The sequence below is a fragment of the Salminus brasiliensis genome, chromosome 14 (assembly GCF_030463535.1).
Source record: "Salminus brasiliensis chromosome 14, fSalBra1.hap2, whole genome shotgun sequence".
In the NCBI taxonomy this organism is placed as follows: domain Eukaryota; kingdom Metazoa; phylum Chordata; class Actinopteri; order Characiformes; family Bryconidae; genus Salminus; species Salminus brasiliensis.
In genome coordinates this window covers 7,610,369-7,632,734 of record NC_132891.1, presented here as the reverse complement: position 1 = coordinate 7,632,734, position 22,366 = coordinate 7,610,369, and the positions used below count along the sequence as shown (strand labels likewise).

Genomic DNA, 22,366 nt, shown 5'->3' with positions numbered 1-22,366 from the left:
TATAAATAATAATCATCAGTTTTTGTGCATAAGAAACTATTTGTGTAGAATCATCCATTTTCTAGGCTAAGAAGACTGAGGAGAATCATCTTTCTTTTCCTCTCTCTCACTCACTCACTCTCTCTCTCTCTCTCACACACACACACACACACACACACACACACACACACACACACACACACATACATTAAGCATAAACACAGATGTCTAGGCCTCACCAGCCACCATTTGAGGTGACTGAAGACATGTGTATCTGAACATCCGTGCAGGCCCATTCCCTCCCACTAAGCTCTTCTGAGAAAGCAGAATTGATGGCCCTGTTTGTGTGCCCGGGAGCAGAGCTGAACGGAGCGGGGCAGGTCAGGGCCAGGGGGAAAGGCTCTCCTTTTCTCCATCCGTTCATTCTTCATCCACGTCTGCTGTGCCCATTTACGACCCGTTCAGTTCGGCCCGATCCCAACACTTATGCCACCCGAGCTCCAGCAGAAATCAAATGCTTAGCTCGTGAATCATCACACAGGGTCAACTCTGCTATGCTGAAGCATGCTTCTGAAAGTGTGCCTGTGTTGGCACATGCACAAGAGCCTGACACTCCTTCCTGTGTCTTAATCAAGCATGTAACAGATCAAGCCTGACTTCCTCCTACTAAATCACTGCAGGGGGAGAAAGCCACACTGGGCCGAGGATCTGGAGAGGAAAGAAACTAGCTTAAAGCTGTGCATGTTAGAGCTGCACGATATGGAAAACACTGAAATACTATACCACGATTTTACATGTTGCATATTGTGATTGCGATAGGATTTGCAGTTGATTACGCTTTTAAGGTGGCTACATCTGCACCAGTAGGGAACCTCCAGCACCTTCTGGGCCTTTAGAGAAAGCCTGATGATGTCTGTGAATGAACAAATACATCCATAATTTTAGATCATTTTTATTCAATAGAATGATCTTGAACTCTACACATGTTACAGTACTAGTCCTATTCAATGCTTGTGTGCATATATTTGGGTATCTGGAGTGCCTACCAACCCACAGACTGTTAAATTAGCCAACCCTGTCAGTTTGTAGACACCTGCCACCTGGGTTACAATAGCTACTAGTGTTATATCGCCCCCATCTAAGTAACTCAATCTACTACCTTTGCGAAGGCAGAGTTTCAAAAGGCAGACGCGGGTCCAAAATGTCAGGTTGCATGGTATTTTGGGCTACTTTGAAAATGTACCAAGGGCACAAAACGAAAATCAACTGTACAGTGAGTGTACATTAGTCCTGATTTGGGTAGCAGGAAACCGGAAAACAGAAAGGCAAGTACAGCGGACTACAGCTAGGAGGGAAAGAAAACATGAGATGTGAACTCAAGGTGAAGTAAATGTTAGTTAACTAGTGAAAACAATGACATCAGAATTCATACGTCTAAGAATTTGTGTAGCTAGGGGAGGGGTAATGAACAAGGGTACTTATGGAACGAGCAGTAACTCATTATCATTTAAAGGAATATATGGAAATAGGCACTTAAAACTGGCCATTCAGAATATTATTTTATTATTTTATTATTTTATTAGTTTATACAGGGTAATGGGAGTGATCGGAGACTCCCATTCCCTTACTCTCTTATTATAATTGTTATGCATAATTTTCTTACTTACTACTTATAACTGATCATTTAGAGGGACAGCTCTGTCTAGCTCTGACACAATAACAAGAGCACAAGGCCTTGGAGGGTGTTTGGAGCTGTTTATGTTTTTCAGGAGGCTGAGATATTCTCCTGAAAGCCATTATCAAGATGCTTTTCCTGTGTTGGGCAGAAGTGAAATTTAAGAACTGGGCTCAGGCCGCAAGAGAATGAACTACAGGACAACAAGCTATCAGAGTGCCGTTCTTTATAACCTCTCCTCAGCATGGCTAGTGCACGCCTGTTCTGCACGGTGTAAAGCTGTATGCAGGGCAAAAGAGCTTTTACCAACCACTCATTTCTTCTCTTTCACCTTTTTTACAGAGACTTTAGGACACTTTAAGATTCTTTGACGCACAAGGACTGGCTGTTGTGTTTAAGAAGAACACGCTGACATTAGATAAGAACTTGTTGTGTTCAGTTTTAAGCTGTGGGAACTGCCAAAGTGGACCCCGTCACGGTCATCAGAGCTGAACAACATGTTACTTGGACACTGCTGATGCAGTCATATTGATATATGCTGTCCAACAGTTTTCTGTTGAATTATCAGTAGTTCTAATCACAAGTTCTGATTCGTTTTTAAAGGACAATCATAGACAGCTTTGATCTTAATATGACGCAGTAGAATGTATTTGATCCTTTTGATTTACATAGACTTTACATAACGGTATTATGGCTTTGACAAAGTCTGTGTTGGTTAGGGGAGGGGGCACCCAAAGCTGATCTTACCTCTGACCCCTCACCGTGCTTTTCATTTCTCCCTCTCTCTCTCTCTCTCTCTCTCTCTGTCTCTTTCACATTTTGAGATTTTAAGTGAACTGACAGTATACTGTGTATACTGTGTTTGTGGACATGAAAACATGCAAGCCTTGTACAAATGGGCTACAGCTGGATTTTAGCCAAGCTCAAACAGGTTCTGAAGAAGAATAAGAAGAAGATTAGCGCACTAGCATGGTAGCATGTACAGAGTAGACGGCTGGAGGACACAGGAGGAATAAAAAAAAAACGAAGAAAATGTGTTTGTTCATCCAAACTATGTCCCCTCTCACCCAGTCTTTACAAGATGGATAAATTCTCCAGAACTACACAGGCCATCTGAAGCACAGACATAACTAACTGAGATCCAAACTCAGAGTGAGCTTTTTATAGCCTATGCTCTCTCTCTCTCTCTCTCTCTATCTATCTATCTATCTATCTATATATATATATATATATCTATATATATATATATATATATATATATATATATATACACCCTTCTCCTCTCTTTCCATTCTCTAACGCTCTCCCTCACTTTCTCACTCTCTCTCTATTGTGCTCTCTCTCCCTCTCTCCACCCTTACTCTTTCACACTCTTCTATTCTTCTAGGTTCTCTCTTTCTCTCAATGTATCTCTCTCCCATACATTTCTCTCTCTCTCTCTCTCTCTCTCTCTCTCTCTCTCTCTCTCTCTCTCTCTCTCTCTCTATCTATCTATCTATCTCCCTCTTTCAATTCTGTCTCTCTTTCGGTTTCTCTCCCTCTCTTTCTCTTATCTTGCTCTCTCTTGCTTGCCCCCCCCCCCTTTTTTTCTCTTTCACTCTCTCTCTCTCATCGCTCCTCTACTTTTTCTCTTTCTTTTCTTTTATCTGTCTCCTTCAGTGTATCTCTCCCTTCTTTCTTTCTTTCTCTATCTAGCTCTCTTGTCTCTGTCACTTGCCTCTCCCACTTTCCTTTCTTTCTCTTTTTCTTCTCTCCCTTAATTTATTTCTTTTTCTCCTTAATCTCTTAATTTCTCTCCCTCTCTTTCTCTCATTGTCACTTTTGTTTGCCCCTCCCTCTCTCCATCCCTTGTCTTTCACACTCTTTCTCTTTTCCCACCTATAATCTCTCTCTCTCTCTCTCTCTCTCTCTCTCTCTCTCTCTCTCTCTCTCTCTGCCCCTCCCTATCTTCTGCCTTTCTTATTCATACTTACTCTCTTTTCTTCTCTCATTTCTCTCTGCCTCTCTCTCTTCTGGGGTGAAGCCCAATTAAGGCTTGCTTGTATAGGAGAGCACTGGAAGGCTGGACAAGACGAGCTGGCCCGGTGCCAGAGGGTGCAGCTCATTTGGGCTCAGTGCGCTGCGAACTGTTTACTAGCCTGTCTGCGAGCCCAGCGCATGAGAGCAGCCAGGACTCACTTTCAAACACAAATACACAAACACACACACACACACACACAAAAACACCAGCAGTAGGCCACCTGCATGGAAGGAGTAAGGGGAGGACGTACCAGGCGGTGCCGTTCGTAGCTCCCCTCGGATTCAGTGCCCCCACCCTCAGTCCCACTCCACGGAGCACATGCAGGCCAAAGGAATTCTGGACACATGCATTACATCTAACGTGTAGAAATCTCTAAGAGGATTTGGGGGCCTTTTTATACAGATCACAGATATTCCAGCAGATGTTTTTATCTTATGTAAACACTACTCATGAGCCGTCTTTTCAAGTTCCCGAATCGAAGCGCAGTCAGAGAAACACACATTAAGCCCCTCACTCAGATTACATAAGACCTTTCTGTTTTAAGTTACAGCGCATACTGACTCCAACCTTGACCTTGTGTCATTGCCTTATAAAGCATAACTCTCACACAGCATTTCTTATTAATGTCCTGCGCTGAATAATGCACATCTGCCTCTCACACACTACAGTTACTGAGCACAGACACGCATTTGGGCTGCTGTTCTTGGTTCCATCTTGTTCTCTGGTAGGTCTTCATAGGCACAGTATCAACAGGGTGAATTATGAATGTTTGTCATCAGAGAGAATTTAGCTTCTTCTGCAAAGTTACTTTTTTTGGATATGCAAGGTTTTGTTTTGACAGCCCACACAGAAATCTGATATAGGGCCATATACTGATGCGAAAACCTTGTAAATCTAAAACAGCAACTTCACAGAAGGAAAAAAACCTTCTTAACTTTTAATGAAAGTCAAGTTCATCATGAAATTCTGACACAATATCAGCCATAACATTAGTAATATTGAGTAGGTCCTCCTTGTATCTGTACATCAAGGCATTAGCAACAGATCCTTTAAGTCCTGTAAGTTGTGAGGTGGGGCCTTCATGACCATCCATGAGTCTTGGGTGCCCATGACCCTGTTGCTGGTTCACTGGTTGTCCTTTCTTGGAGCACTTTTGGCTGATACCAGTAAAAAACCCACAAGACATGCCTGATGTTTTGGAGATGCTCCGACCCAATCACCCAACAGCAGACCACAGGATGTGTAACAAAGTCTCTAACAATCTTAAAATGTCATCACGAGAACTACAGGTAGCTTCGTCAAAATACGAATAGGTCAAAATACAGCACAGACCATCAGAAAGAAGCGCAGAAGTTTGGTTTTCATGGGAGATGAGAATAAAAATATCAGGCCAAGACCAACTGTTGCCAGAGAACATCTAGACAAAGACCAGGACTTGTGGAATAAGACAAATCTTAGTTTTTTTTAGCAAGTGGCAGATTTGATGTATTGGGCCTGGTTATTAAAAATAACCCGCTGCCCCTTTATTATTACTATGATTAACTTTACAACTACTATTCTTACTGAATTTGGCACCCTCTTCTTGCTACAGTCGTTGATATCGATTAAAGCCACTATATCAGTGCAGCACAACTAAAGGCTTTCCACTGTTTTTCTTCCAGGCTCTTTCTGGTCCTGAGGCACTGTGTCACGAACCCCGTGGCTTATGAGGATGACACCTGGTCAGTGTCAGAAGACTCAGACCTTTCCCTCTCTGACTGCCCGGGATCAAAGGTTCAGTTCCAAATGGTCAGTTAATCACAGGGATTTGGCTCTGTCCTATGGAACAATGTGTGGAGAAGACGTGGTTCAAGACATAGCCCAGACCCCGCTAAATGTTCCACTGGATTATGCAGCACTGCGCTACTTACACAACTGTCACTATAACCTACATATGCTACTAGTCACTCGAAACTCTACTGTAAAAGGAGTCCAGTAGCAGTTAACAATTTTCCAGCTCAACACGCCTACTGATTTAAACCGGATTAACTGATGAGCTGAATTAAGGGTTTCTGAGGAGGGAAAAGATTCAACTGTGCTGCACATATACACTCACCATCTACGTTTGTCTGCTCATTGGCCACTTTACTGGAAACGCCTACTTGTGAAATTCATTGGCAACTTTGTTAGAAACAGCTACTTTGTGGCACTTACTGGCCGCTTTATTAGAAATATCTACTTTGTAGCAATTATTGGCCACTTTATTGAAAACGTCTACTTGTGAAATTTATTGGCCACTTTACTAGAAACGTCTACTTTGTAGCACTCATTGGCCACTTTATTTGAAACGTCTACTTGAGAAATTCATTGGCCACTTTATCAGAAACTTTGTGGCACTTCCTGGCCACTTTATTAGAAACATCTACTCTGTGGCACTTATCTGCCCCTTTTTATCAGAAACATCTACTCTGTAGCGCTCATTGGCCACTTTCTTATAAACAACTACTTTTTAGCACTCATTGGTCACTTTATTGGAAATATCTACTTTGCGTCACTTATGGGCCACTTTAAGAGAAACATCTACTTTGTAGGCCACTGTACTTGAACCGTCTACTTTAAAGCACTTATTGGCCACTTTATTAGAAACATCTACCACTTCTTTAGAAAGGTCTACTTTACAGTATTCATTGCCCACTTTATTGGAAATATCCCCTCTGTAGCACTCATTGGCTGTTTTATTAAAAACATCTACCTGGTATCCCTCTGGCCACCCAACATTTTGTTAACAGAACAAGAAAGTGTAATAAAATAAACTCACACACATTACTTGATGTTAAAGCACCACTTTTTGTGCAGCTCTACTATAAAAATGTAGAATGCACAAACCATGCACATCTGTTGTGTTGTGGACATGCACCACCGGATTCACGACTGGACGGTTTCTGACCACTGTACTGCTGCTAATATAAATATAGAACTCGGGCGGCAAATACAGCAATGTTTCTAGTGGTTTTGCAGACGTCTTTGTCACTGCCAGGCTGAGAAAAAACATAAATATCCAGCCAAAAGTGGTTTTGTGGTCAGAAACTGACCATTTGCGAATGGCTAGAGGATGGCTTGCATAAATTATGCATGGCAAACAGATGGACTGCAGTCTCTAACTGCATGTTCTACATATACTGTACATGTAGAGACAAAACAATAGATGTGGAAATAAATAAATGCAGAGATACAGAATGTTTCAAATTTGACAATACGCACACATACACACACACACACACACACACACACACACACACACATATATATATATATATATATATATATATATATATATATGTGTGTGTGTGTGTGTGCGTGTGTGTGTATATATATATATATATATATATATATATATATATATATATATATATATATATATATATATAGGGAATATGATTATATATAACGGCTCACCTGATTTAACATCATTTAAGCACTGATTTACCAAAAAACACGGTGTCATAGAGTACTTTTTGCATTAATGTTAATTGTATTTATTTTGTTATTTATCAATATAAATAAATAGAGTAAATAAACACTCACTGCCCAGAGACAGCATATTTTTTAAATCTCAATCAAAGTTTTCATAGGTGTCTAAAACTTTTGCAATGTATATCCTCACTGTCACACAAAAACATTGTATCTCCATTTCTGCCGTATTGAAATCTGTCGTCTGTCGTTTTGTACATTGCGCTAAAAAATCATGATGAATGATTTATATATAAACTCTCCAAAATGTTTTTACATTGACTTCCATTGAAAGTTATGGAGTGTTTTCCTTCTCCTATAAAGCTGATATCTATATGAGATGCCATTTACAAACATTACACAATAGAAGATCAAAGCAACAGTAGGGCTTTATGGTGCGTTTGACACAGGCTCATCCTGCCTGTAGAGATGTCTGAGTGTTTTACGGCTGACGTTTCAGGGTGTCTGTTTTGGCCTGGAGCCTGGAGCAGAGGCACTAAGGCCAGCAGTCCATCAACATGTCAGCCACTCATGGAGCGTCGTTCCTAGAGACTTTCTGCTCTCCACGACAACCCCAGTTTATTTTCAAGCCTAAAACTTTGGACCTTGACCTGGTTTATACACACTCCCACTGCTTATGTATGCTGAACATCAACATCTGTTTTTTGTTTTTTTCATTTTCTTCTTTACTGACACACAGGTGGGGTACTAATAGGGGTCTGATGAACAGCAAATGGGGGGGGGGCTTGTGTGATGGAGAGCACCTCGCAACTTGGCTGTCCTTGTCACAGTTTATGGTCTAATCATCCTCTGATGACCACTAAAATAGAAATATTACACACGCTTACTCATACACACACTTACACGTTGTGAAAGCGTGACACATTCAGGCCGGCTTGAGGGCTGTGGTAGCAAGGCCCTTTTAAGGTCAGGCCTGGCTAAACCCGCCGCTCCCCTGGAAGGCCCAACTGCAAATTCCCGCAGCTGTTTTTTTTTTTTTTTTTTTTTTTTTTTTTGGGGGAAGATGTGAAGAACAGGACCATAAAATGGGTCAGCTTATGAATGAGTGAATGAGCCATAAATACCAGGTCTTTAACCCCAACTCTCAGCTCCCCTGTGGTGTATACACTTTGAAGTGCCTCTTCTTCTTGTTTATTTATTACTCACCCGCACAAACAAACAAGAAAACTTGCAGATTCCACACAGCTAATATGTCAGCGTTAAATCAGCACAGTAAGTATTAAATGGGATATTTGCTGTGTAAACTCTCGATTGATACCATGGTTGTGTTTATATATATATACTGCCTATCAAAATGTATTTAGACACCCCCTCTAATTAGGAAATTCCACTACTTTAGGTGCATCTATGGATGATAAAGGTGGTCAGTTGTGCATCTTACACAGCTTGTGTAATCTCCATAGAAAAGCCCTGCCAAAAAGCCAATTGGACAGTCACCACACTGGCCTCACAAGAGCCAGAAGAGAACATTTTCTTGCCATACTTAGGGCCATTAATACCAATCAATCATTGCTTGAAGGCCACAGCTTATTGAAATATTGTTCCTGATCATGCACATCTCTTAATGGCCACAGTTTACCTATCTTCTAACGGCTACTTCCAGCATGATGATGCACCATGTCACAAAGCAACCATCGTCTCAAACTGGTTACGTAAACTTAAGATAAGAAAAGATACTCCTTTATTAGTCCCACAGTGGGGACATTTACAGTGTCACAGCAGCAAAGGGATAGCAAGACGTGCAGATGCAAAGTTGTTAAAAACTTAACAATGAGGTCAGTTTTCTTCACTGGATTTCCAGTAGAACAGGAGAACAGGTGTTTCTGAAAGATCTACAGGAATGAGTGAAACAATCCTGTTAACATGGACCAGAATCTCAGAAGAATAGATGCTGGGAATATATCTTTTGGAATCCAAGCCATCAAGAATTGAGGCTGAGAGCAAATTGAGGCCCATCTTAGTACTAGTGTAATCTCCCTAATAAATTGTTGAGCAAGTTTACAGTCAAAGAAGGGGTTTCTCCTTGGTTTTGACTAGATTAAACAGTGGGGGGATTTTCTTTCCCCTCATAAAAGCTTGTTTCTTAATGACAAGGTTCTTCTGAGAGCTATGACAATAGAGAGGGAGGTTTTAATCTTGTTTACATGAAAAAAGGATGGAAAAGACGTGGAAAAGAACATCTATTCTCAGCCTGGTACGCAATCACCCTGCCAAGGTCATTAGTCATTCAAATGAATTATTAGAGGGTAGAAACTGATTACATATAAGACAGTCTCATGGAAAATGTGGCATGCAAAGATTCACCATGTGTAATCGGTTCAAGGGCAGAAAGCTGAAGGCATCATGCTCGCCAGTGAACAAAGTGAAGACAAAATCTAAACCAGGCTGCATTTCTAGGACTGAAGCATTTAAGCCCACTGGCGACTGAAATTGCAACAGTTAATACCCCCTTTATTCTCCTCTGTAAAGGTCTTGTAAAGCGTCCCGTGGCTTTTTAAAGATTCACACATGAAAGAATGAAACTGGATGAAGGGGTTTTATGGACTTAGGGGCAATACATGCTGAACCCGTACATAAACACACATGAAATAATTCCACTTTTTAATAATAAAGGTGCTGCAAACGGTTTCTGTATGTGGTGCCACAGAAAAAAAATGTGGTCCCATAAGGAACCAGTTTTATAAAAGAGATGTGTGTGAAGAACCTTTTTTTATGAAAGTTTTTTTTCCAATTTTCACCCATTTTCTCCCCAATCAGGGCTGCCAATTACCCATGTACTACCCCCCCACATCACACGTGATGCCCCTATCACCAGTGAAGGTGGACGAGCACACACCCCCTCCAACATGTGTGCAATCAAGTTGCTCATTTTTCAAACTTTTCGAGGGAACACACCAGCCTGCAGATGCAAGCGACGGCCAGAACCGCAACTAACCAGTGTGGGGGGACAGAGCGCCATCTACCCACCCTGTAGAGAGCAAGGCCAATTGTGCTTTCTCAGGGCCTCGGCTGCCGATGGCTAGCAGCATGACCAGAATTCAAACCAGCGATCCTCTGATCATGACAGCACCTTAGTCCGCTGGGCCACCTGGGGCCCAGGGGGTTTAAAGAAGGGGATGTAAAGGTAAAGGTAATTTACAATTTAAAGATTATTCACACACACATCTCTTTTATGAAACTGGTTCTCCCTTGGCTTCGCTTAAAGACCCCACTGTAGCACCTTTACTTTCAAAACGTGACTACATAACTACATAACCTACATAATGGTTTCAGAGCTATCTACTGATCATATGGATCAATTACTGTGCCTTAAAGCAGCATCATGCGAGAACTGGCATTTCTTGCTCCTGAGCTCCCCCTTCAGTCGGGAGGGGTAATTCACGCTTTAAGCCGCCACTGCAGGGCATGCTTTCACATGCATTTCCGGACAAGCTGAGACATACAAAGCCATCACCTGAAGTGGAAGAACCATGTGGTTGCACTAATGGTGTTTTCACACTTGTCCTGAATACATAAGTCCACACCCTGGACCGAATCTGGGCTCATTTGTTGGAGGGGCTCACAATCACTGCTTTGCTTTCACACAGAAGAATTCCATCCAAACCGTGGCTCGAGTTCGGAAATTCTAACATCACTGTTCTGCATGCATTTCTAAAAAAAAAGTAGTAAGACCAAGTTCATCTGTCTATAGATTTTCCTTATTTTCCTTGGATACAAACACTCAAGCAGCGAAGAACAGCGCTCAGTCATGGCATTTTTACAGTGCACAAAATTAACCAGGCAACCCCACATACGGTGCCGGGAGCAGACAGCTTCCACACCTGCAGCCGACCACACCAGAGTCCATTTGAAGCGAACCAGAGACCACTGATTTCAGTAGGACCAGAGATCGGTGCTCTGGACCATTCTGGGCTCGAATGGTCCACCGTTATGCACCAAACATGCAGAGCAAGCGGACCTGGGTCCGAAAAAAAGCTCTAGTGTGAAAACGCCCTACAATGACAGGGGTATGGTCTGGCATCCTCAGTCTGGAGCAGCAATGATAGAGACACTGACTTCAGTCTTCAGTTAGTGGAGCATCAACATGAACAAACTGCATCCAGGTCTTCCTTAAGGTTGCACAATCTCCTTAGTATATGACTCCCCTCTGCGTGTCCATATGTCCGAGAGACATGCATGTACATGAAGGAGAATTGTGGTACAGGACAGTAAGCCACACTGTGCCCTAAATAACACTGACAAGTCTGAGCGGTCTTAAAGAAGACCTGGATGCAGTCTGAGTGGGTGCAGAAAAGTGCGTGGGCACGTATGTATGGAAACATTTGGGTAAATACTGACTTCTAGTGTTTGTTATCAGATAACTGTGTAAATTTGGATGTTGCCAGATAATTCCTTTAAGGCACAGCAAGCAATCTCTATTCTGAAGGACTAGCTATGAAAGCATTATGTGAGTTATGTAGCTGATAAGCGAGAAATTACAATCAGTTGATGGTAACTGATTAAAAAGTACAGTCAGTTCAGTTCTGCAAAAAGCTCTGCGCCATCTTCTGTTCCATTCCATGTATACATCTCCTGCCAGGGTTATAATTCTTAGGAAACTGGAGGTGGAACAGCCCACCTTGGTAACTGAGCACTTGCTGCTTCCTGTTGTTGTGTTTCTAAGCTTTCCACACCGACAAAGAAAACACAGAAAAGATCGGCTTCCATCCATGCAGTCACCTCAGCCCAGGCTTGTTATGAAAGACTGAAGGAGCTAAATGGCTCGAGCTGGTCCTGAGGGCCTTAGCTAAATCTGCTCGTGGGTGGGCCTTGAAGCATGCCGAATGAAACTGAACGAGGAGCTTTGAGAGGGAAATATGACCACCTATCAAAGGAACTGCGAGGGGCTCTCAATAATAGCAATGTTGTAGATGAACCACCTTTGGTTCCCTAAAGAACGTTTCAGTGGATGATACACTGCATGTCCAAAAGATTGTAGACACCTCTTCAATTGACGGCATTCAGCTACTTTAAGTTGTACCCACTGCTGACATAGACGACACAGCTTGTCTAGTCTCTGTAGAGAAAGTACTGCCAATAGAATAGGACTAAACATGCAAACCTGTTGGCACCGTGTCTAATGTCAGGAGTGGGCTAGATGGGTATAAAGCCCCCAGCATTGAGCTGTGGAGCAGTGGAACATCCTGACCTCACTAACACTCTTGTCCCTGAATGCTGATTCAGATCCTCACATCATTGCTCCAAAATCTAACAAGCCTTTTTCCCTGGACAGTAGAGACAGTTACTCCAACAAAAGCAGGACTAACTGCAGGATAACATTTTAATACCCTGGATTTCAGGAAAAGGCAAAATTTGAGAAGGGTTCCAAATACTTTTTTATATAGTGTACCTTTAAAAAACACTGCACAGAGTTTCCTTGTTTTTTACCATTTCAACCTACCACATCTGATTGCTTACCGTAGACAATCACCCTTATTAATTATGCAGGTGCCAAAAAGGGTTCTTTGGAGCCCTTTGGAGCCCATGTCATAGAGCATTCAGTGGTGGTCCTTTAAAGAACCATTTAGTAAATGATATTTGCAGTTATGACGAGCCATTTGCACCTTCACGCATTGTAAGTGTGCTATTATCAACAGCGTTTCCTCTAGGATTGTGTGTGTGTGTGTCTGCTCATCTGTGTCAGCCATGGCTGCTTAAAGTAGCTGACTGCAGTCATTAGAAGGGGTGTCCACAAACATTTGTACACATGGTGTAGATCCTTTGCTGTTGGATACAGAGGTGGCAGATAGATTAGGGTAAAACACAGTATGAAAGGTTCTTCTGAGGACCAAAAGTGGTCGTTCTATAGTATCGCTCTATGGTATCGCTCTATGTACCCCCTTTATTTTAAATTGAGTGAGGGGGACACAGGGTACAGCCTCCGCAAATTGCAGTGTCTGCTTGTGATTTAGGGAACTGCTGGCACAGTCCCGTGATTCCACTGAAGCCACTAGAAGGCATCTTGTTCCTAATCTTTAACAGATGGGTGATCTCCTATGCCTCTATGCATCTCTCTCTTTCTTTCTCTCTCTCTCTCTCTTTCCCTCCCTCTCTCCCTCTCTTAAGTAATTGGAGCTGGGGCCTCCTCCCCCAGCAAAGCATGGAAACTCCACTCCGGCCCTTTCAAAACTTATTGATGGGTCGCTCAAATTGCATTACCATAAGTGAGGTGGACATCTTAAAGCACAGCAAAACACATCTCGAGACCTTTCCTAGCTAAAGTAGATGCGGTTTGGTAACCATTATGGAGTTATCAGCAATTAAAATCTCCAACTTCTGCAGAGCTTTGAGAAATCTGACCCTCTATAAGCCAGCATAATGATGGCATGGAGGAAGCAGGTCAGCTAACGTCAGCACAAGCCAGCGCTAACAAAAACAACGAAGCTCATAGCACTCAGGCTGCCTCGTGCCATTACATAAGCCAATATTTGGAAGATGGAGCTCTGGCAGTGCGATTCATCTAAGTGGTCTCGTTCGAAATAAACATCTCCAACGGCCTCCTCGCTCTCCTAAACGCATCGTTCTGCACAACAGCCTGCCATTCAGCCATATGGTGCGAACCTCAGACCCCAGTCACTCCCCCAGTACACTTACAAAGCTCCTTTTGTTCCATGGCACTCAATGAACATGTGAATGCACGCAAACCTTTCCTAGGCAAAATAACTATGGCTGCAATCGATAGGGCTTTTTGGGTTTGTTTTTTCCCCTCACTCTGGAGCAAGCTATGCCTCTTTGGTTCTCCAATGCATCTGGAAGTTGCTCTGGGCAGGCAAGTCATCAAGATTTCTGCATGGAACATTAGCAGGGGCCCACATCGCTTCCCCGGTTTGATTAGGCCGCTCTGATTATCAGTCCAGGCATTGCAGTTTACAGGGTGTGGTTCATTAACCTCCAGCTTGCCACTGTATCCAAATCCAATCTGATAACAGTCATGCTACCTTCGCTTATCGCTACGCAGCGGATTCTCGCCCACCCCAACACCGGCTTGGCAAGCGAAACGAAACGTACGGATTATGCCCTGATTGTGGGATTTGCCTGCTGGACCTCTGAAAATCTGCGGCTGAAGTTGAGGATCAAGTATTAGCCGTATTAAACTCTGATCTGCCACACGCACGGCTGCACATCTGATATGAATTTGATAATTCCTTTTGGCCCACACTGAAACCATTATAATTCCATTTGGGCACACAAAACATGTTAATAGTGGCTGGATGGATTTGTAAATATTTGGCAGCTCGCAAACATTGCTGGCCTGTGTGTTTATTTAGAGTGCCAGTCAAATGAATGTGCTGGTGCCCCTAGTGGTAACTAAGTGTATAAGTGTCAAGTGTCAAGGTGTGAAGAACGTGTTGAAGGTTCCTTTTGTCTTTTATTTAGTAAGAAAATCATACAGGTCAACTTTGACCAGCATAAAATATTATTTTGTGCCACTACTAAAAAAATTAAAGTGGTTTCTTGTTCAATTTCGACACAAAGTGGTCTGTAATAAATATAAAGAGTATTTGTTATTGTCTAAATATGCAAAAAATTATGCTCAAAAGTGTATAACAATGTGTAATGATTACAATAACTTCTTTTATTTTATCATATAAAATCTGTATTATTTTGAAATGTTTATCAGCTATAATGAGATGATTATTTTTGCCCAGAAACACAAAATTTACATTACAGAGGTTTAAAGATTTAAAGAAAACTTGATTACTGTTAGAAAACATTTCTTTATCATTCTTCTATCGCATCACTCAGTATAAGTATAAGTATAAGTATAAGTATAAGTATAATACATTAATTATGGCATAATTTTTTTTTGGTCTATTTTTATAAATTATTTAGAATTATGATCTGCATAGATAAAATGGAATTAGATAGTAGTAGTCAGTAGTTTAAAAAATCAGTCAGTACTGATCAAGTTAGCCTCACATGCTTGTGAAGCTTAAGGATCCATTATAGTTCTTTCCAAGAAACACAAGTCACAAGCAGCAGACACACAGCAAGGGTATACAGCCCCGACTTTACATCTATCTGATACACAGTTGTCGCTAAGCAGCTACACCTAGTTTTAATATGAGCGCAACAATTCCAACTAATTTCGCTAAATGATCCTTTTGCTAAGCCCCCCTGTTTCGGTTGCTCTTGCTAAGTCTGACAAACTACTGAGTGTGGCATGTCAACTCTTCTTTACAATGGCAAAAGTAAATGGTTTACACAGTTACATTTGTAGTAATATTCGTATAAACACATCCACAATTTCTGATAACAGCCTTTCCGAGGCAAAATGCAACAAATTCCTCAGAAGATACTGAGCACAGCTAAAAATGCTAAATGCCAACCACAAAGTCCTTGCGACAGTCTTAAAAGCCAGGCTATGCTATGCTGTATGCAAATGTCAGTGTGTCACAAGTCTACCATAAAGGGAAAAACAGCATTTTTCACTCTGAGGTATAAAATAACAGGGTGGTAAATAAGGTTGTAAAACTGCATCTGAGCATTTTTCACCCCAATCAGAATCACTAAGAACAACTTAACTTTATTTAACTGGACAAAATACTGGATGAAAGCATTCATTGCTACCTTTAAACTTGTCTATTCACTTATTAACGAAGACCTTTTGCTGATATCTGACCAATGTCAGATACAGAGTGGTCAGTACTATCGCTCAGCATGTAGCCACTAAGCCAGCTGTGCTGACAGGTCAGCGAAAGGTCTTGGTTGATTCATGACTTCTGTACGTATGAAGCATGCTATTTCTGTTGCCTACAGGATTGCATCACTCTGTTCTCTTCTGAATATGGAAACTTGATCACTGTCAAGATTTGATGTATTAAATAAACCTACTGTCCAAGTCAAGCTGAACACGACCAAATAAGGCATCTGCGTCTTACCTTCTTTGTCTCTTTGCCCTCTCTCATGGCTGTCCTGAGACGCCCGCTCCCACTCCAGCCCTTCTGTATCCCACCGAGGCTGGCCTGCTGCCTTCTGCTCCCCATCCACCACCGGCTCCTCATTTCCCTCAGAGTTCTATAACACAGACACACACACACATACTGTACTTATGAACAGGTCTGAGAGGAATGATACTGGCATGAAGTCATATTGCAAAATACTGAAATACTGCAATATTTCAAAATCAAAATAAGAGTCACTGAATTACCAGGACTAGCGATTCCCAAATTGAGCTACTATCACTGGAAATGGGAAGCAATGGAAAAAGTGACTCAGTATTGTGTAGTTCAGTTACCCATTTACATCCAACAAAGATGCCTCAAAACTTCAGACTCAGGTAAAGCAATGTGATATTACTGGAGTATTACTCTAGAACAGTAGTCCTGGACTTGACCTGTAATTCTTGATAGGTATGACACTAAGTGGCCTGTCAGTACATTAACAGTCACCTTAACCAGTAAGAACAAAATCCAGGACTGCAAACTGAATTCAATGCCCAGACTGGAAGACCAGGGCTCTACAGCATCAGCTGACATGATTCATTAACTTCTTTAACATGTCAACAAGTGCACACACACACAGCTGTCCATTAGGGGGAGCTCAAAGTGCGACTTACATTTACGGCAGTGGTGTAAAAGTGAATTACACTCCCCAACTGTAAGGGAAGCCCACGAGCTGAAAATACCAGCTGAAAATACCAATTCTCACTTAACACATTATACAAATCCAGGACACTGGGAGTGGTTCAGCACTCTAATGCTATGCTCTGTCCAGGTGGGTAGACGGCACTCTCTTCCCTCATCACTCTTAAGCAATGTTGGCCGACACAAGCATCTGTTGGCCGGTGCAGATGAGCTGGGGACCCGGTGCTTTATTCCGAGTGTGTCGCCTGCCTGGAAGTTATCATTAGCAGCAGTTAGAAAAGAGGCAGTGGCTGACTTTGCATGTATCGGAGGAGACATGTGTTAAGTCCCTTGGGAGCACTGTGTTGGGAGCACTGCTAGTGCCAGGGGGAGCTACGGGTGGGTTAATTAGCAGTACTTAATTGAAAGAAAAACTGGAAACACTGACAAACCAATAATGAATATATATATATATATATATATATATACATATATATATAAATTCAGACACAACATATTTGAGTGTATAAGCTCAACATATGGATTTTATAGCAGTTAATTCCTTTCTGAGGAGGAATTAAGGTTTGCCACAGTGATCTTACTTTAAGACAGATGGTAAAGTAATGGGCCATGAGTTTGAGACATCATACTTTTTGGCACGCAAATAATACCGATTTATTGCCACAGGTATTCAATGATTCAATAAGCCAAAACGCTATGATCACCTTTAACCAAACATATTCCTACTGAGATGCTGAAAATCAACAGCTTAAAATTCCTTGTGCAAATAATTTCCTCAACAGACTTTATTCTGGCAGAGGGAGTGGAACTGTAAGTGTAGAAAAGCAGTGTTTTAAATCTATTTTACTGCAGGCCTTGGAGCGCGACCTCAGGCAGGGTGTTGCACAGGGATGGAAAAGCTTCACATAGTTGCACTAATCTTGCTCAATTAGTTTGCTGTTTTCCCTTCCCTTCTTCTTCTCTCCCTTTACGAACTGTATTGTTCCAGTTTGTAGCTTTTCTTGAAGCGGTGAACTACCAGCATTACGTAGTGATTCTGATTTTATGACTTGTTTTGAAGTGTTATTGCTGGTTCTAGGCAAAGGCTGCCTCATGCTTGGAAGGAGACGCAGGCAGAAAGTCAGAGTGCACTGGGAAGCTTGCATGACAGCTGTGGTGAGGAGTTGGGCCTGCGTGGTGTGTTTGTTTATGGGGAGATGTCTTCATCAGTGCTACTCTGTTTCCTGTTCCTGTAAAACGTCCAAAATTCCTCTGCAGCCCTGAGGAGACACCGGCCCCACTATTTGTCACAGTAACCAGTCCTGGTCCATTTTCTGTCTCTCTAAACTCACCAATACAGTTTATTTAACCTATTCCTTTTAGGACTTTAAGAAGTCATTTAATTGGTGATGAAAACTAAAATTTGATGCAATTTAATATTAAAGATACCAAAGAATGCATGTAGTGCATATTTTCAGTTGTTCTCTGATGTAATAATAGTAAATATGTGACGTAGGTTGGGGTGGAAAATGCTCAGACGCAATGTTCCAAGCCTGTTTACAACCCTGTTATTTTGCCTCAGAATGGAACAAGCTGATTTTCCTTTTACGGAGGGTTTTACAGCACTACAGTGTTTTAACACTGTAATATTCCAGAGTGTTGCTGTCCTCTCGCTGTGTCCTCTCAGCACGATGTGCAGTTAGCAAGCAGAAGAGAGAGGTTCATTTTTAGCCTCGCCACCACTCCCTTCCCATGGTTTGCCTTTTCAAGTCTTACCAATGAAAAAATAAGCTGGTGCTTTCCGTTCTGATGTGTATTAAGCTCCAGTTTGGTAGAAAAGAGATGGTAAAAGACTAGTGTTAGCTTTTAGCCTAGCAAAGATCCACATGTTCTTTTGCGGCTTTCGCTTTGTCATGGAAAAGCCACAGTTGCAAGGCCTGATTCACATAGCAACTCATATTCTTATAACTAGCACAGTCTGGAGCTAATGAGCTGCTCTTCAGTAACAACAACACCGTATTCTCCCGAAATCGCTGTTGCATTAGTATCGACCAGCCCAGTGCAGCTGCTTTTGAGCATTGGCGATAAAAAAATGTGTCTGACAGAACTGAGTTAAGCGACAAAAGGTGTGTTTCACAGTGTTTAGACTCTTAGGCGGCTTGCTAGGTTTAGATCTGTTAGCTAACAGGCTAAACACCACAGTACAGACCGTGTTCCAGATAAGTGAGGCTCAAATCCCACACATTTAGAGGATAAAGCCTCATATCTGAGAACTCAAACTCAAGTTAATGGTTTATGTTTTCGAACAGGCACATTTAGTAGACTGGTTCATCCAGGTTTGCTTGCTTTCCCTTTAACTTAAGCGCAGCTTGAATTAATCTGTGGCTCTTTTAAATGCCCTATCTTGGCAGTGTACTAGATTGAAAAAGAACAGAAATTTGACACATCAGACATCATAATTCTGAAATATCATCCTCAATTGGAGATGCTGCCATTATATGTAAACACCACAGTATACAATATTACCATGATACCGGCCAGCCCTAGTTCACGATATTTCACTTCCATGTACCAAACATTTTATTATGCATATTTGCATTGATTCTGTCATTTGTTAACACTCAACCTGTCGAAACAGACTGTGAATTATGTAATTAACTTTGTAAATTATGTAATTAATGATGTAATTAACAGGGATCCAAGTGACCCAGTGGTCCAATGTGTCCAATGAACTCCAAACCTCATGTCACTCTGCCATCAGCGGCCAGAGTCTAAGAGGGTCAAACTGTCTGTGCTCTCTCCGAGTGGATAGATGTTGTTCTGGGGACCCAGTGCTTTTCTCTGAGCGTGTCGGCTGAACAGCTGGCTGGCTTTGCATGTATCAGAGGAGAAACGCGTTAAGTTCTTACCCGTCTAGTGTCGGGAGCATTGCTAGTGCTAGGGGGAGCTACAGTAGGAAAGTGGAAAATTCGCCCAAACTATGATGCATGTATTAAATATGTATTATTATATGTATTATTATATGAATATATTATTACATTAAATTGTAAAGTAAAAAAATACATAATTGAATTATTCATTATTTAAAAAAAATATCTTAAACACATTAATATTCTAAACTGACTTGAAACTGAATAGAGCCCAGTAACAACTCATACAACTCATAATTCCTCTGATGGACAATCCTCTGGTCGGCTGCACAGGATGTGCTGCACAGGTTTTTTTGTGCATGTTTTAGAATCCTGTCTCCTGATCTCCGCAAGCCCCTCCATACACAACTACATACACATACAAGCACGAAATCTCATCTCATCTCATCTCTGGAATGTGTTTGTAAACACTAACTGTCCAGTTAGCTCACTAGCTTTGGCTCAGGCCAGTCCACTGACATGTGAGTTAACAGAGAGGTCAGGCCAAGTAGGCTATTGGCATTTTAAAGGTACGATCCTTCATCTGTTCATCAGGGGTCATGAGACATTTGTGGTGACAGATCTGAAGCAGTCTCATTGTGTCTGATTTGTCCACTAGGATATCAGTGAGCTGGCCTAAGGCTTAAAACACAGAAGCTATTGTGTGTACAGAATTTATTCAAACCTACCCCAAAGCCATATTTAGGAAGACGTTAGTGTAGTCTCAACTGAATTAGATCATGATCATGAAATAACTGCAATAACTGGAAAGGGATTATCCTAATTGCATTGTCATCTCGAGCATTAGCAAAGGCATGACTAGTACCATCACTGTGCGACTGGCACCAGCTACTCTGTTGAGCATCTTGTGAAATTTTAGTTTTAAGTTTGCTGAAGTTAAAACAAACATGCTGGACAAGTGGAACTCCAAACTAAAGCCACATTAATAAATGAATATAGAAAAAGCTGAGACACAAAGTCACTCACCCACTGTTGATTAGGCATGGCCAGTGAGCTCAGCATATCTGCCATAGCACCCAGAATCTGGTCAGTGCGCCCTTGGTTCTTCTGAAGAGCTGTCATCGTGCAACGCTCTGCTCTTCTCAATCTGCCCTCTTACTCTCCCGGTTATCCCTCTGTTTCCTATGGCGCACTGTGGCCGAGCTTTGAGCCGCAGCCCAACTCCTATTCGCCTGGCCCACTAGAACACTCCTGCACATAAATAATTGATTGTGGAAGAGCGGAGGGTGCTTTCGTCTGGCCTGACGCGTGCTTGCTTTTCCCACACTGCTTTCCTTTCCTAATGCTTCTTCCAAGTGGTCAGACGTGCGGCACACTTCAGTCAGGGCCTCGTCCCAAAGCACTGCTGCTTCCTTACCGTAAGGTCACTTAAATCACAAATTTAAAAACACCTTCCCAAATAACTGCTGTCCACTTTCCGTGAAGCATCATAATTCACTGACTCATCCTTTCTTCTTGTAATCCTTTATTCCTCGTGGATTCTTATCTCCTTATCCCGAGGCAAAGTGACGTGTCCTCCACATTCTTTGACGCACGTTCCTGGGCTTTTTTAGAACCTTGCTCGTAATGTGAAGACTGACCATCTAACAACTCTGAAGGCTGTCTTGCTCTGGCCAGTCATTGGCTGTGTGTGTTTTCCACCCCTTCACAAGCTTCTCCTCCCTCTCTCCCCCCATCCATCTTTCGTTCCTCAGGGCTCGCTTGCACAAGACTTTGCAAAATTCAGGGAGCAACTTTCTTTCTTTTTTTTTTCCTTGCCTTCTTCTCCTTATCCCGTCTGCCATGCTCTGCTATGCTCCTCTCTTGTTATCCCCATTCAGTGGCACATGGCTTGTGTATACTCCCAAATAAGGCAACTGGGGCTGGAGAACAGGGCACCCTCTGCTTACAGGCAAACTGTCAAGGGTTATTCACTGTGTCCACTGGGTCTGCTTTGATACACACAGCAGTTGGCTTTGTGTCTCAGAGGTGTCAAAGAGGGTTCTTCAGAGCAACACCACAGAAGAGCCGGTTTTGACTGCATTAAATACTTTTCAATGCATGGATCTTTAATAACTATTAGGGGGTTCAGAAAAATACGATATATCAAAGTATCGCAATATTATGTTTTGCAATACTATATCAATTCTAACCTGGTCTCACGCAAGAAACGTAACCATGCTACTAAATGACTGCACTTGGTTCCATTCACCATTACAATCCTCCATTTCATAACAGACCACTCTGACTAAAAGACTTCAGTTACATCTCGACCACTGACTTACAGACAACATTTAAGGGTGTGTTTATACCTAAAAGCTCTGGCTCGATTAAACGAACCCTGGTGTGATTGCTCTGTTAGTGTGATTCATTAGAGTAAGCATGGAAGCTGCCTTTTCAACTCCAAGGCCAAGGCCACCTGAGCAGGTGGGTCCTGGTCTGTCTCTAGGCGAAGTCTAGTGCAGCCCGTTTGAAGTACGAACAGAATACAAACCAAAGGCGTCTAATCGAACCAAAGAGTGCAGAGGGGGTCACTCCTGCCTGCAACATCTAGTATCAGTCCTGCTTGTTTGCTCTACTAATGCCGTCCATTTCTGACCATTGCATCATTAGTGCAGACCTGCCCACGTTTCTGTGCTTTAACTGCCACCTTCCTCTGTTTGTTGCT

General features: G+C 42.1%; 1 protein-coding gene across 1 annotated transcript in view; it reads right to left on the bottom strand.

Moving 5' to 3' along the window:
- The window catches only part of arhgef25a (Rho guanine nucleotide exchange factor (GEF) 25a), a 106,324-nt gene extending 85,040 nt beyond the window's left edge, over window positions 1-21,284 (bottom strand). Inside the window, exons 1-2 of the mRNA XM_072696898.1 lie at window positions 20,686-21,284; window positions 16,106-16,241 (exon numbers count right to left, since the gene is read on the bottom strand). Coding sequence (XP_072552999.1) covers window positions 16,106-16,241; window positions 20,686-20,781 — 232 coding nt within the window. The 5' untranslated portion in view covers window positions 20,782-21,284. The remainder of the gene's footprint in view (window positions 1-16,105; window positions 16,242-20,685) is intronic.
- Between the last annotated feature and the right edge of the window lie 1,082 nt (window positions 21,285-22,366).